The sequence below is a fragment of the Zerene cesonia genome, chromosome 25 (genome assembly GCF_012273895.1).
Source record: "Zerene cesonia ecotype Mississippi chromosome 25, Zerene_cesonia_1.1, whole genome shotgun sequence".
In the NCBI taxonomy this organism is placed as follows: Eukaryota; Metazoa; Arthropoda; class Insecta; order Lepidoptera; family Pieridae; genus Zerene; species Zerene cesonia.
Genome location: NC_052126.1, coordinates 1,846,653 through 1,859,024, shown reverse-complemented (window position 1 = coordinate 1,859,024; position 12,372 = coordinate 1,846,653). Strand labels below are relative to the sequence as shown.

The following is a 12,372-nucleotide window of genomic DNA, read 5'->3' as shown; positions in this document are numbered from 1 at the left end:
TACTTATGTTATATACAATCGCATAGCTAGAAGGTATAGACAGAACATAATGAGAATAAAAATAATTATTGCATATTATGTGAATACTGTTATCATTTAATTTGGATATAAATTCAAGCTGTATTGGTAAAATAAAATAAAGATTCACGATATTATGAATTATAAGTACTACGATGGATATATTATCTTTTATAAACAATACCTTTTACGCAATGACGCTCTTATCTTAATGTTTTTATGCATAAAACCGTAATGAATAATTTATTATAATTGATTGCTTAAAAGGGTGAAAGGGTAATCAATATTCATTAATTTTAAGGTACGTAATCATGGCTAGGTAAGAATTGGCGCGTGAAACTTCAAGCATTTAATTTTGAGTGACGTCACTTCCTTTACCCTTACAAGCAAATAACCTCCAAATACTCACATTGAAGTCAATGAAAAAAAAACCTTTTAATCGTAATGTTGTCTTATTCCTTTTTATGTTATCTGTTGATAAATTGTAATCCATTCGAATTGTTCGCGTTTAACGCAATATTTTTCTGCTACGTGTACGGTGTAGTTTTTATATAAACCGAACTTAACCTAAACTAACTCATAATATTGAATGGTTTCAAATCAATAGATTATATTTTATCGAAAATATAGATTGTATTGTAAACTCCGTACTATGTTACGGATCATTTTTTCGATAGATTACAATCTGGCGGGATCCCATAATGGTGTTTACAATTTAACGGTGACATACATATACGAGAAAGATCAAAGAACTATTTCGCAACACCTTTTAAAGCTAAGTAATGTTTGAGTTTTGGAGGATCTAAAAAAAAAATCAATACATTTTATAATAGCTTTTTTACACTAAATAGGTATTAAAACCTTTTTTGATAGGTAAAAGAACATTTTAACCGCAATTTCATATAAAAATAAATATTAATTAGTTTTTTCCATGTATTTATGCAATCACTAAGAACGTCATTATAAAATGCAAAGTACCAGGGGCGCATAATTTGTATGGAAGTTAGAGATCACGGTCGTGCGTCATTGGAAGATTCGACGTCACTCGAGCTGCTGGAAACTGACTTCTTCGGCTTGTATTCAGTTATGACTACTGTTACACCGCTTACGGTTACCTTTGGGTGGAATAAAGTGGTTAGAAACTGTTACTTCTTGTAAATGTGATTTGATTGTTAGTGCTAGCCTGTTAATACAAAAAAAATCCACAGTGCATTAGACTAGGAGACCAGTAATATTTATCTGCAAACCAACTGAAACCGACATACTGGCATAAGTGTTTAGTCTTTACGAGAAAACCTTTAGAACTAAAGAGACGATCGCGGTACACTTTCCGTCTCTCTCACACATCATGTAGCTAATATGCTTCAGTAGTCGCTTCAAACTAAAGAGTTTTCTGTCTCTTTCAAACGGAGAGTCTACTTCTCTGCTCTATCAATAATACCTCAAATTCACTTTATAAGCTTTGATGAAAAACTTCTCAAAACTTTGGAAATTTTTGGAGCTAAGCCATAATTTTTCTTCATTACCAATATATACATATTCATCTACGTATATTGTGCAAGCTAACTTGACACGAACATACGACTCCCCACATAGCTCACCTCTCTGGTCTGCGCGGAGCTCCTGTCAACGTTGTTAAGTCTTGGCGCTCTACGTTTCTTCTTGAGCGAGTTAGCGGACCTGGGCCGTTTCTGCGAGCTGGTCGGCGCGGTGCCCGCCGCCTGCGCGGCGACCAGCGCCGGGTTGATCCTTGGCTTTCGTGTTGAGGTACCTTCGAATAGTGGCTCATTAATAAAACTTCACTTTTGTACAGTCGAGGATGCTCATGAACACCAACGGCCAAGGTTCTCTTATATCAGACTCCCACTTGCCAATAGCAATTGCACTAACGTATACCTGTGTAAATCGAAATTATATATGCGCTTGATTAGAGATCAGTGAAGAGAAATCAGTTGTGGCTCAGTGGTGAGAACCTCGGACTTCAAAATCGATAAGTCGGGGTTCGAGGCCGGGCAAACGTGCAGGACATAAATTGATTTTTCAATTTATCTGCGCATGTGCATAACATCACCACTGCTTTAAACGGTGAAGGAAAACATCGTGAGGAAACCGGCATGTCGGAGACTCAAAAGTTCGACGACCTGTGACATCTGCCAACCCGCACTTGGCCAGCGTGTTGGATAATGGCGTGAACCCTCATAGGACACGGGTCTGCCCAGCATTGGGAACATATAAGGACTGATGATGATGATGAAGAGAAATCAAAGGTTTTTAAAGCAACATTTTGAAACGGATAAGACAATTAGTGGATAAGCAACAATGCTTTAAAAAAAACAAATGAGCAAATTCAATCAGCACGGAAAAAGATAAGCTTAATTCTATTGAAACATATAAATAATATAATTACAACTATTAAACTATATAATACATTTCGTACGATAAGTTTTGCGTTTTGAGAAATGAAACGCTTAGGATTATAAGAAAATTGATCTTCACAAAGTAGGTATACCTATATCCACTATTCTGAAACAGATCCCTCTCGAGTTTGAATATTGTAACGCCCCACACTTCCATTTCGAGCCGATATTCTAATATTCTAAGTTATACCTCTAGTATAGGGGTTAATGCGAAAACTGTGTCGCCAAACCGCGCTCCTAGCAAATTGAATTCCAAGACATTTCGGATTGCCTCGAGCTACGTCTGAGAGGCAATTTCTGGGATATAATAGGTCTAAATACTGAAATATATACCTACAGTATATCTACGATTCTGAGATTGGTATTTAACGTGGTTTATTAAATATGTAGCTCTCATGACGACGTTAAGAGGATTTTCAAATGTTCCATGATTTGGAAACAATTACGTAAAGAGACTGCTTTTGGAGTAGTGCTTGGCTAGAAGAACTAGTATTTCAAAAATATATTATTATTCTAATGACATTTTAATTTCGACAGAGTTATATTACAAACTCTATAAATATAATTACAGAAGAAAAAGAAGTCTCTCCCCTGATTGATGAATAAAACTCTACTGCACTTGCAACTGTCCTCCCTGGCTAAACTCACACTTTACTTAAGTACATACTTCCAAATTACATAACATGCTCGTACCTAGGCAATATTACAACACTAAGAGGTACCTAGTTTCTAGAAATTTATCAAACGGGACACGCTTATCGTGACCCAGTTCCGCGAACATCGGAATGCGGAGGCGACCCTATCTTTGAATACCAATGACCATCTTCATCTATAATTTAACATATATTACAACAAAATTTAGTATTTACCTAAAGTTATTTAAAAGCCACATATGATGACCCACCATAATTATCTTCTTCGGCCTTACTTGCGAGGTACGTGGATAATAATTATTTACTACATAAAGGTCACCAATGTCGTTTGGAGGGAGGTTCCACACAAGATTTTGAAATGGGATCAAATGACAATTATTACCTATCTTTAATACCTTTTTTTTTTAAATTAAAGTGTATTATTAATACAGTTCAATTGACAAATTACTTTGTATTTTGGGAATGTTGCTTAAAAAGTAGCCCATGTTCTTATACTTAACTAGCTGTGCCCCGCGGTTTCACCCGCGTAAGTCCGTATCCCGTAGGAATATCGGAATAAAAATTTGCCTATATGTTATTCCAGTTATCCAGCTGTCTACGTACCAAATTTCATTGCAATTGGTTCAGTAGTTTTTACGTGAAAGAGTAACAAACATCCATACATAGAACTTAAACAATACAACTTAAATAGAACACAGTTTATGTATACTCTATATAAATCACTGACAAATTGAATCCATAAATGTCTATTGTCCTGAAAAATGAGAGAAATCCCTGAAAGATACGTAATATATCAGAACTAGACCGACATTTTAATGGGATCACATTGCAGCTTTAAAAAGAATCATATAAATCAGTTCACCCGGTATTACGAGGTAATAAACAAAAACAAATACAGTCCAACTGATAACCTCCCCCCCATCTTTCAATTACTTTATTAAAAATTGAAATTTCTAGTAAGACAATTGAGTCAAATAGATAAAAATTAAGCTTTATTATAAACAATAACATTACACAGTACCACTTACGAATACATCTATACAATCAATATAAATTTTAGTCTGTTTGGTTGTACATGCTAACCTAAGGAACTACTGCAACAATTACAATTTTTTTTCACAATTGGATTTGTACCCATACTAAAGGCCCAGTAACACAGGCAAAACCAGAGCAGACTGGATGTCTAACTATAAAATGTATAGGGTTGTGGGATGGAAGATCTAAATTACTTTAGAAAATAGGCATCCTGGAAGGTTTACTCGTTAGTTTTTTGTGACAATGGTTATGGAAGAAAAGGTCCTTTACTGTATAAGGTACACATTAATATTTTGCTATTTCAGAAAAATATGATTTCCATTGAATTGATAAAATAATCAGATGTTATGTAGAGTCCACGCCGGACAAGTAAAATGCTTCTTAGATTAAATATTAGTAAGAATTTGGGAAAATCTAAAAAATAAATTCTTATTACAGTGCAACCTTGATATAACAAATCAGAAGGGGACAAATAAATATTCGTTATAAAGTATTTTGTTGTAGTCAAGTAATTTGTTGAACTGAGGTTCGTTATGTTGAGGTTAGGTTGGTCTAAAATTTGTTATAAAGAGGTAAAAAAATCACATACTATGAGATTAAGAATCAATACATTGGTTACACTTTATATAAAGGTTTTGGGTTGACAAAATTCGTTAATTAGAGGTAATTATACTTTAACTTAACTTTTTGATAGTTAAAAATTCGTGATAAAGAGATTGTTCGCAAAAAATGTTTGTAATGTAAAGGGATATTTTACATTGACTCTTATGGAAAATTCAAGGGGATTACGAAACATTTGTTAAATAGAGGAAATTGTTATATTGAGGTATGTTATATTAAGGTTGCACTGTATTTCTAATACTCACTGAAAAAACCAAAGTGTACTTTAGTTTACTTTATTGAATATAAATAATGCAATGTAAATGTACAAATGTACATGCAATAAGTTATTTTGACTATGAACAATGTGTTCATAAGTATAACAAAATATCACAATATTTTTTGGAAGCCATAATTCATATCCATATAATGTACATGTGATAATTTGTTCAATGGATATACTTTCATGCTAAAACAAAAGGTCAGATCTATGTATAATTTGGCAGAGGGATGATAGATAGTAGCATACAGGCTATATATTATATGGGTATAGCGCAAGTAAACCCGCAGAATCAAGCTAGTTTTTACTTAAATTACTTGCAAGATTTAACTAGACATAAGATTCTCAGCCACTCAAATATATTATGTGTTTTGTTAGAATAAAAGTAAACAGAATTTCAATTGAAGTTTACTGCTAACTTTAGCTCAGAAAAACTTAATGAATGGGATCACAATTTAATTTATTAAAAATTAAAAATGTACATTTTAATGTAATATTTTATAGACAATATACTTGGAAATTGCTTATTCTATGAAAATTTGTCCAGAAGATTATACCAATTTCTTTTCCAAAACTGGCAACACCAATAAAAGGTCAAAGACTGGTTCAACGACCCCATATAGTTGAGGTTAAAGCTGTTCCCAAACTTTATTTTGATATTGAGTGGAATGAAGCCTTTATGGCAAGGATAAAATAAACCTACCAGAATGCAACTAAATAAAATAATGCGAAGATACAATGAACATACAAATGTACATACACTAAACTATATGGTATCATTGAAATTGGAAAGAGCTAACAAGTTTGTAATCTGTTTTTTTTTTTTATTTATAAAATATTTCAACAGTTCACAAATAAAAAATTGTTTGTATATACGATGTTAGGAACTCAGTTTATAATTTTTTTTCTTTTACCGAAACTGTATCCAATCGTTATAATGTGACAGCTACACATATTCGAAAGATATTGATTAGATTTAGCTCAAAGTCTAGACATGTTAACGACCTGAGTAAACTAATCAATACCGACGAATTCTGCCTTTGTCTAGACACGTTTGAAGGTTAAAACCCAATTTATTCTGATAAGTAATGTAAATAGTCACGTATGAATGTGTTATAGCATTGTTTATTACCTAAATGTTGTGCTCACCTTTGATAATGTTGACAGTTTGACCTATATTTACATGAATTTCGTTAATGTAAGAGCATATTGCATGATATAAATACCTTTTCTAACATCACACATTGAACATTTAAAGGCTTCTGCGTTATTTCTATATGTACACACGCTACAATCCCAATAATTTTCTTCAAGCACTTTGGAGGGTCGTTTCCCTCTCCGAATTGCATTTTTCTTGTCCATTTTAAACTCACTGACTATTTATAATAATAATTACACATTGATCATAATATCTGTGACGGTACACAATAGTTTTTATCACATTTAGTTGATTTATTTCGTATATAAACCATTATTTTTGTTTTATTGTACACATAATCGTACAACACTTCGCCATGACAGATACAATCGGATACGTCGGTAAAACAGTGCTGGCGCCACTTACCTTATATTCTGTTTTACCGACGAAATCTACAGATAAAATAACGCGGAATTTTCAGATTAATTTTATAACAGCAACACTAAAAAATATTTTTATATTCTTATTTATGTAATCCTATGTAACAAATCGAACAGACACATCTTACAGCGTGCTTATTGAATGCCTTTTGCAAAATCTATGTTTAATGTTAAAATCTAGTCATGAAGAGAATTAAAATTTTTGATTTTAAGGAAAATTTTTTATTCGTAAAAGTTGTTATAGGTAGTCGTCACCTTGACATTTCGTTAATGTTAAAAGATAAAATGGTAAATGTGGATTGTATTTTTTTATTTTGATTGTATTACATATTATTATTGTTTTTACTTCATGAAGGCACATGACTAAATACAGTTTTTCTTCATCATCTGGCTTAATATTATAAGTTTCCACACTTTTTTATTATACGTGGTACAAAATAAGCTTATTATTATATCATACAGTAGATACTTACTGAATAAAATAACCATTATTCCAATTTGCATACCATCATACTGTACTTCTTGCAATTATACAAAAATTTAAATAAATTTCAATGTTTATAAATATAATGTGCTCCACAAAAACTGTACGTATTTAAGTTTCATTGTAAAGTCACATAAGCAATGGCTTATAACTCTTTGCTCTATAAATTCCTATATCGTATCGAAATCTCATTAAAATTGGAAAGCTGCATTATAATGTATGGAAATACAGGTATTGTTTTGTAAAAATTAGATTTTCTTTCTTGAACTCCCATACTCACACTAATTGATCGTACTGATCTTATTAAAGAATACGTAATAATTGTACTAACACACCACTCTCGCCTTCGTTTGCATCGAATTAACTCTTCCAACTCTCAAGGGGGCGCTGTCGTTGATTTCTATACTAAGATAACAATCATAGTATAAGCCGAAGTCGCTTCCCTCGTCTCTATGTATGCTTAGATCTTGAAAACTACACAAGCTTTTGATGTTATTTTTTTTTAACAGATGAGTGATTCATGGGGAAGTGTTATACTCCGAATTGAATGCGTGCAAAGCCGCGGGCAAAAGCCAGTTTTTTTTTTTATAAAATTGATACGGTAGGTGCTACAGTATAGTAGTTAGTGTGCGTGAGAATGCTTCTCCTATCCTACTAACTACCTTCAGACCTTATGTTGAAAAATGGCAACACAAATATTTTAAGTAAAGAGTTTATAAGGGGTTTATAAGGGTTGAATTCATAGACAAATAATGAATATATGTGTTGTACTAAAAATATTGAATAATATGTGTTGTACTCAAAATATTGATATTTAATATATAAATGAGATGAGTAATATGTATTTCCTGTAATAAATTTTATTTTTTTTAATTTATCAGTTGTTCACTTGCATAGTATTCATTTATTATTTTTATTTAACTCTTCAACAAGATTGTACATAGAAGGAAACTTAAAAAAAAATAATAATGATTATAATAATTAGTGTACAATTTGTTTGGCGGCCTTATCACTTGTGATGAAGTGATCTCTTCCAGGTTAACCACTGTAAAAGGTAACGAGCATACTGCTAAACTATAAGCGGGACGAGAAACAGATACTTTTAAAAATTTAATCATATTTACATACAACACATACATATATTTACACAAATATGTGCACCCACCCACCCAGCATAGTACCCACACAGCATTGCTTATTTTTGGACTTTGAACTCTGTAAATGAAATAAAATATCAGTTTCCTTTCTGTTCTTTATATTTTCATAGATACAACAAATTATCGACAATTATTTAATATTTCCAATTCGGCGGTACGCAATCCTCGCAGACGCGTTCTGCGAAACCGAAAAAAAATACGACAAAGAAATTTCTCGTACATTTTATTTTCCGTACTCGCTCAGACTTGGATTAAATAAACTAGAATTATATGAAAAAAATACAAAGGGTCTATTATAAAAGAACGTGGGAGCAGGATTCTTGGAAAAGACCCTTTTTTGGGTCGACGCGGGCGATGTGAAATATATTTTCTACCTGCTGTACGTTATTGTACGTATACACAGACGGCAATTTTGTAACGCCTCAAAATTTCTCTGAATTTGCAATTTGGTGTTATTTATGTGTGTTTTATTCATATGGCAACATTAGCTCCTGCACGGTCTACTCGATGGGGTTTATAATGATACGTCGGGAAAATATCCCAACTTTCATTACACAGTTCATTTTCATTACTAAGTAAGTATGCTAAAAATTCATATAAATCAAATAGAATTATATGTATAAAGTAGTGAACAGCAAGGAATAAATGGAAACCATCCGTATTATAACTAAAAAATAACCAAAAAAAAACAAAAAAGCTGTACTTTGTACTTTTAAACTTTGTAAGCAAAGTTATTTTGTTATTTACAAAATGTAACCCAATTTTTTTATCATGCAGTTTAGAGACGAAATTGACAGTGTAGATTTTTGAGTATCTATTTACATTTTAACTTTTTATATTAGCTCGTGGGTATGTTATACATTATAGGTGATGTATAAAACCTAAACGCTAAAATAATTGTCAATAAATATCCTTACTTGACCAAAAGTCACAAACACATCATTCCTGAATACAACGAAGAGCTTTGAAAGCACCTAATAACAAAAAAAAAAATCATCAATGAATCGTGATTGGCAGCTCCTTTTAAATAAATACATCTGTGTAGTGTTACGTATTGCTTCCCTATTCCAAGAATACGTCATGAAGTTATACTTTGAATATATGACGAACATTCAGGCTGGGATATAAAGGAATACATTTATAATCTATTATTACTTATCATTTCATTTACTTTCCTGCTTCTTTTTATTAAATTTTCTTTGTTTCCTTTCATCAAACATTGATTGTTAGTTGTACCTACCTTCAGTTCAATTCTAGTTTTCAAGCGTACCTAACTAATGTAGAAAATATTTTCTTAATCTTAAAAACACGAACTCAGAGATATATTTCTTACTTTCATAATAATAAATTAGGTGTAAACTTACCAGAAAGTGTTAATGAAAGTTTTAACAGCATTTACCACTTCGAATTTGCATATGAATTTAATATCACTTCATAGAATTTGTATGCTTCGAACAAAATGCGAATAGAATCTCTTTTAAAAAATTGTACAAATGCGGCCGTATAGTTGGAATCCTTTACCTCTAAAAGGTACAAAACGAATTTAGAACAAGTGACGTTAAACGCTTTCCCGCGCTTTCCCGAAACACGGGCGACGTGCGAAAATGCCAGTTTTTGTTTTGCTGCCTCTGTCATGAATCTTGTTGGGATTTTCAACTGCACCGTTTATTTTCACAAAGATTTTTTTTTTTTGTAATTGTTTCAACAATAAATAATTATATATAAAATAGCGAACACATTATTTCATATTATTTATTATCTTTGGAGTAGCCGAAAGACAGGAAGTATATTAATAATAATAAACTCAATAATTATATGAGTACCTTGTTCAGTACGGCTGTATAACTGTTACAATTATCGTTATAATATACAAGATATTTCATCAATGTACAAAATTACCACTTTAATTAATCCAATTAAAGCACAACTTATAGTCGTTTGATCATTTTTATATTTAAAAAAATTGGTATGATCCAACAATTAATCCACTCTTTTATAATTAATATACCGAAATATAAATTAAAATAAAAGCAAATCAAATCGTCTCAAATTTCAGTTAAGTTATAATTTTTATTATTTATATTTTATGATGTATCACCATGTTGCCACCATACAGAGCGTGAAACGGAGCGAATTAAGAAACAAAGTTGACATAAATATTTCGAGAGGAAAGATTGATGGCGATTTTATTAGAACTAATAAAAAAAATAGAAATTGATTAAGTATCCACTTTGGTTAAGCATGGTTGTAAATTGTCAGGTAATTTATTTAACAAAAAATCCGTGTGCTTAAAACATTTCATTCGCCTCAAGTTCAGCTTTTACAATACTCCGATTGATGTTTATCATTTCAATAGCAATCGACTTTTTTTCCTCCTTTAACTCCACATTAATTAATATTTAGAGTAGAACTAGTATACAATATAAGAAAATTAAACTAATTTTAATTCAAACCACGAAAACAGATAAAAAAATATTTCACGGTAAATCCAAAACTCAAGGGAAGCAGTTGAACATGCCTCACACCCCTGTATCACTTGTTGCTTCGAGACACTGTGGTTTTATTGCGGGGACGATAGTCACTACTACTGACACAGATAAAAAATGATGCTCGCTTTTATATTCTGAAAGCGGTTCTAGATCTATCTCAAAGTTTTGATTTAGATATTACCTACCTACAAGATTTAAATACATTTATTTTATACAAAGCTTTTATATAAAAGTGTGTTCATTACTCTGAAGAAATATAGATACATAATATTACAATCGAACAGATTTTGAATTGTGTTCTATTATTTCTTTTATTTTATTGCATGTGAATTAACGCTTTATCGGTCTAGATAGGATATAAATCTGGATGTACTAATGACGTTCGCAAACGCAATCTGTGCCGAACCGGACTGAGCGCCTTACTGATTCGAAATATATTTTCTACCAAGCTATTGCAGCTACAGTAAATTAAAAAGTACCAATATAAAGCTGAATTATTAAGGAACAATTAGAAATGATTTTAAGATATGTGTCTTGTTATATAAATAGATGTAATGTGTTGAAAGGAATTACGGTTGTCTAGTGTTAATCGATGATTGAAAGTGCTTCCAAATGCTGTAGTGATGATATCAAATGTTAATTAAATATTAAACTTTTCGATACATATTAAATTTGGTGATTCTGTTGTCTTAATGGTTTGCTTTTCTGCCCATAATAGTAATTATTCAAAGTGATTTGAATTATTCATCTAAAATCTTCTTAGTAAAACATAAAACGGTTTTTGTTGTGTTCTCGAAGGTGACGGAAGGTTTGGATACGTGGTTAAACTTCGGACTCATATGCTTAACATATGATTAACGAAATTTGTTAGACGATGTTCAGATCGTACTGTAGAATATGATGCCTTCTGGAAAGATGATGCTTATATAGTCAACCTAGAATTTGACTGAAAAAATGCCTTTATTTCTTATAATTCTCAACATAAAAGTTAAGTAAACATATTGATTTACTCTATTAATATAGTTTTTCATAATAAAAAGCAGTGATGTAATGTATGTGTTACAATTTAGAACACTTTACAATCAAACAACGGCACAAACAAACCTAACACAGGGCACACCGCAGTCAATTAAAACAACGTGTAAAATACGCGACAGTGTTGCAACAGCACAAAACGATAAACGGAATCATACAACATCCAACTTGTTGCGTCCAATAAAAGAAAAAGAAACGTGGATACGCCGCCAACGTCCGGATACGCGGACCACCGAACAACCGAAAAAACGACGGGCTGATTTATTTCCGAACGATGGATTAAAAAGAAACGGATTGCCGTTCGATATTCAAATTTTCTAGTTTGCTTACGCGGTGAACATGTCAAAATATTCTTATTGCAAATTTTGTTAGCAATTCGATTCTTGCGAAAAAATTTTGTTGTGCATTTTTATTCATACACGATCATACACGTAGGTAAAGTGTATGCATAAATACATACTTGCGATAGTAAAAGAAGTAAACAAGTCTGTACATTGCTACTTAGCATACTAACTGTAACTACTAGAACATAAATTAATAGTAGGTAATTGATTCTATATGAACAATTTATGATTATTATTTTAGTTTCAAACTGTAAGTAATAATTTTCTAATGTAATTTAATAA

At 31.7% G+C, this 12,372-nt stretch overlaps 1 protein-coding gene across 1 annotated transcript; it reads right to left on the bottom strand.

Annotated features, from left to right (window-relative positions):
• Nucleotides 1–522: 522 nt before the first annotated feature.
• LOC119836793 (YY1-associated factor 2) lies at nt 523–6,535 on the bottom strand. Its single transcript, XM_038362263.1, has 3 exons — nt 6,230–6,535; nt 1,620–1,789; nt 523–1,133 (listed from the first exon to the last, which is right to left on the bottom strand). The coding sequence occupies exons 1-3, from the start codon at nt 6,363–6,365 to the stop codon at nt 1,029–1,031; spliced, it is 411 nt and encodes a 136-aa protein (XP_038218191.1). The 5' UTR covers nt 6,366–6,535; the 3' UTR covers nt 523–1,028.
• Nucleotides 6,536–12,372: the final 5,837 nt, after the last annotated feature.

Excerpts from the sequence above, each read along its gene's own strand:
- LOC119836793 (XM_038362263.1), bottom strand. The coding sequence starts at position 6,365 with ATGGACAAGAAAAATGCAATTCGGAGAGGGAAACGACCCTCCAAAGTG. Across the intron at positions 1,790-6,229 it reads AATGTGTGATGTTAGAAAAG|GTACCTCAACACGAAAGCCA; the intron begins GTATTTATATCA and ends CACTATTCGAAG. Across the intron at positions 1,134-1,619 it reads GCTCCGCGCAGACCAGAGAG|GTAACCGTAAGCGGTGTAAC; the intron begins GTGAGCTATGTG and ends TTCCACCCAAAG.